Genomic DNA, 3,657 nt, shown 5'->3' on the forward strand with positions numbered 1-3,657 from the left:
GGGGAGAGGGAGCGGAGGGGGGGGAGAGGGAGCGGAGGGGGGGGGAGAGGGAGCGGAGGGGGGGGGAGAGGGAGCGGAGGGGGGGGGAGAGGGAGCGGAGGGGGGGGGAGAGGGAGCGGAGGGGGGGGGGAGAGGGAGCGGAGGGGGGGGGGAGAGGGAGCGGAGGGGGGGGGAGAGGGAGCGGAGGGGGGGGGGAGAGGGAGCGGAGGGGGGGGAGAGGGAGCGGAGGGGGGGGGAGAGGGAGCGGAGGGGGGGGGAGAGGGAGCGGAGGGGGGGGGGAGAGGGAGCGGAGGGGGGGGGGGAGAGGGAGCGGAGGGGGGGGGGGGGAGAGGGAGCGGAGGGGGGGGGGGGGAGAGGGAGCGGAGGGGGGGGGGGAGAGGGAGCGGAGGGGGGGGGGAGAGGGAGCGGAGGGGGGGGGGAGAGGGAGCGGAGGGGGGGGGGGGAGAGGGAGCGGAGGGGGGGGGGGAGAGGGAGCGGAGGGGGGGGGGGAGAGGGAGCGGAGGGGGGGGGGGAGAGGGAGCGGAGGGGGGGGGGAGAGGGAGCGGAGGGGGGGGGGAGAGGGAGCGGAGGGGGGGGGGGGAGAGGGAGCGGAGGGGGGGGGGGGAGAGGGAGCGGAGGGGGGGGGGGGGAGAGAGGGAGCGGAGGGAGGAGGGGGGGGGGAGAGGGAGCGGAGGGGGGGGGGGGGGAGGGAGCGGAGGGGGGGGGGGGAGAGGGAGCGGAGGGGGGGGGGGGGGGAGAGGGAGCGGAGGGGGGGGGGGGGGGAGAGGGAGCGGAGGGGGGGGGGGAGAGGGAGCGGAGGGGGGGGGGGAGAGGGAGCGGAGGGGGGGGGAGAGAGGGAGCGGAGGGGGGGGGGGAGAGAGGGAGCGGAGGGGGGGGGAGAAGAGGGAGCGGAGGGGGGGGGAGAAGAGGGAGCGGAGGGGGGGGGAGAAGAGGGAGCGGAGGGGGGGGGAGAAGAGGGAGCGGAGGGGGGGGGAGAAGAGGGAGCGGAGGGGGGGGGAGAAGAGGGAGCGGAGGGGGGGGGAGAAGAGGGAGCGGAGGGGGGGGGAGAAGAGGGAGCGGAGGGGGGGGGGAGAAGAGGGAGCGGAGGGGGGGGGGGGAGAAGAGGGAGCGGAGGGGGGGGGGGGAAGAGGGAGCGGAGGGGGGGGGAAGAGGGAGCGGAGGGGGGGGGAAGAGGGAGCGGAGGGGGGGGGGAAGAGGGAGCGGAGGGGGGGGGGAAGAGGGAGCGGAGGGGGGGGGGAGGGAAGAGGGAGCGGAGGGGGGGGGGGAAGAGGGAGCGGAGGGGGGGGGGAAGAGGGAGCGGAGGGGGGGGGGAAGAGGGAGCGGAGGGGGGGGGAAGAGGGAGCGGAGGGGGGGGGGAAGAGGGAGCGGAGGGGGGGGGAAGAGGGAGCGGAGGGGGGGGGGGAAGAGGGAGCGGAGGGGGGGGGGAAGAGGGAGCGGAGGGGGGGGGGGAAGAGGGAGCGGAGGGGGGGGGGGGAAGAGGGAGCGGAGGGGGGGGGGGGAAGAGGGAGCGGAGGGGGGGGGGGGAAGAGGGAGCGGAGGGGGGGGGGGGGAAGAGGGAGCGGAGGGGGGGGGGGGAAGAGGGAGCGGAGGGGGGGGGGGGAAGAGGGAGCGGAGGGGGGGGGGGGAAGAGGGAGCGGAGGGGGGGGGGGGGGAAGAGGGAGCGGAGGGGGGAAGAGGGAGGAGGGGGGGGAAGAGGGAGCGGAGGGGGGGGGGGAAGAGGGAGCGGAGGGGGGGGGGGGAAGAGGGAGCGGAGGGGGGGGGAAGAGGGAGCGGAGGGGGGGGGGGAAGAGGGAGCGGAGGGGGGGGGGGGGGGAAGAGGGAGCGGAGGGGGGGGGGGGGAAGAGGGAGCGGAGGGGGGGGGGGAAGAGGGAGCGGAGGGGGGGGGGGGAAGAGGGAGCGGAGGGGGGGGGGGAAGAGGGAGCGGAGGGGGGGGGGGGGGAAGAGGGAGCGGAGGGGGGGGGGGGAAGAGGGAGCGGAGGGGGGGGGGGGGAAGAGGGAGCGGAGGGGGGGGGGGGGGAAGAGGGAGCGGAGGGGGGGGGGGGGAAGAGGGAGCGGAGGGGGGGGGGGGAGAGATAGAGCGGGGGGGGGGGGGAGAGGGAGCGGAGGGGGGGGGGGGGGAGAGGGAGCGGGGGGGGGGGAGGGGGGAGGAGGGGAGGAGGGGGAGGGAGAGGGGAGGGGGAGGGGGGAGGCATGGAGGGGCAGTGGGGAAGGGATGTGGAGCCGGGACGCCGGGCAGGGGAAGGGCAGCGCCCCGCCACTTACCCAGGACTGTGAGTCGCTGCCCGGCTCTACCACAGGCCTGGATCTAGAGGCCGCAGCGCCTCCTTAGCCGGGGCCCCGCGCTGGGCTCCCCGCCTGGCCCGGCCCAGTGCCGGCCGCTCCGACAGGCGCAGAGGCGTAGGCCGCGGCCCCACACCGGGCCCGGGCGCTCTCCCCGAGCCGGCTTCCGGCCTCACACCTCGCATCCTTCTCCTGTCCCGACCCGGTCCGGGCGCGGCTTTGTCGGCCCCGCGCGGTCGCTGCCCCACCGCTTACCTTTGAATTTGAGCTCGTTGGGCGGCTCGAGGACAAGGACCTGTTCGGTACGGGCCATGGCGGACAGAGCGGGGAGAGGACAGCGGACAGCGTCTGACGTCAGCCCGTCCCGCCCCGCCCCCTGCACCGCCCCGCCCCGCCCCGGCCCCGGCCCCGGCCCCAACACCGCCCCCCGCGGCCACAGCCTGCACTGCAACCCCCAACACCGACCCCCGCGGCCACAGCCCGCACTGCAACCCCCAACACCGCCCCCCGCGACCACAGTCCGCACGGCAACCCCCAACACCGACCCCCGCGGTCACAGCCCGCACTGCAACCCCCAACACCGCCCCCCGCGACCACAGCCCGCACTGCAACCCCCAACACCGCCCCCCGCGGCCACAGCCCGCACTGCAACCCCCAACACCGCCCCCCGCGGCCACATCCCGCCCCGCCCCCAACACCGCCCCCCGCGGCCACAGCCCGCCCCGCCCCCAACACCGCCCCCCGCGGCCACAGCCCGCCTCGCCCCCAACACCGCCCCCCGCGGCCAAGTAGCGCAAGTGCCCTCCCGCCCGCCGAGATGCCAGATTGGTGCGGGCGGGAGTCAGCACCAGCAGGGGGAAGGACCGCTGTGTGGAGGCAGGTCTAACCCCCATGGTAGGTATGAAGACCTGAAAGAAAAGGTTCGTGAACATTTTTTACGGAGACTTACCTGGACGGGGTCCCCTGAAGGTGTTCCGGTGGTTTTTTTTGGTAATGTTTTTTACATTTCAGGGAGCCCCCCTCCCTGGGCCCGACTCCATCGTTGGCGGCACTTGGGTGGCAAGCTCATTTGCTGTCGCGATTGAGAGGTCCCGCCAGCTGCCGCCCAGATTGACGGCGTAAGCTGTTGTTTGGCTGCCGGGCAGTACTGCCACTTCTTTTAGAGGAATCTTTCAGGCAAAGTACCACCCGGTCTCTCGGCGGCCATCGGCGTTCCTTTGGGTGGCAAATGAGTGGGCCTTGCAGCTCATAAAAACCAAGGCCCAAGTGTCTGTCTTCACAAAGCAGAGGAACGATGCTGACATTGTAGTTAAGGAGGAGGACTTTGAAATATTAGATGAGATAAACATAGTGAGAGAGGAAGTATTAAGGCGTTTA

At 74.9% G+C, this 3,657-nt stretch overlaps 1 protein-coding gene across 2 annotated transcripts in view; it reads right to left on the minus strand.

Moving 5' to 3' along the window:
* vapb (VAMP (vesicle-associated membrane protein)-associated protein B and C) overlaps positions 1–2,647 on the minus strand; it is a 131,127-nt gene extending 128,480 nt beyond the window's left edge. The window contains exon 1 of one of the 2 annotated variants that reach the window (XM_070895927.1): positions 2,536–2,647. In XM_070895927.1, coding sequence (XP_070752028.1) covers positions 2,536–2,593 — 58 coding nt within the window. In that variant the 5' untranslated portion in view covers positions 2,594–2,647. The remainder of the gene's footprint in view (positions 1–2,535) is intronic. The other variant, XM_070895928.1, reaches the window with a different exon arrangement.
* Positions 2,648–3,657: the final 1,010 nt, after the last annotated feature.

Source organism: Pristiophorus japonicus, chromosome 12, assembly GCF_044704955.1.
Source record: "Pristiophorus japonicus isolate sPriJap1 chromosome 12, sPriJap1.hap1, whole genome shotgun sequence".
Classification (NCBI taxonomy): domain Eukaryota; kingdom Metazoa; phylum Chordata; class Chondrichthyes; family Pristiophoridae; genus Pristiophorus; species Pristiophorus japonicus.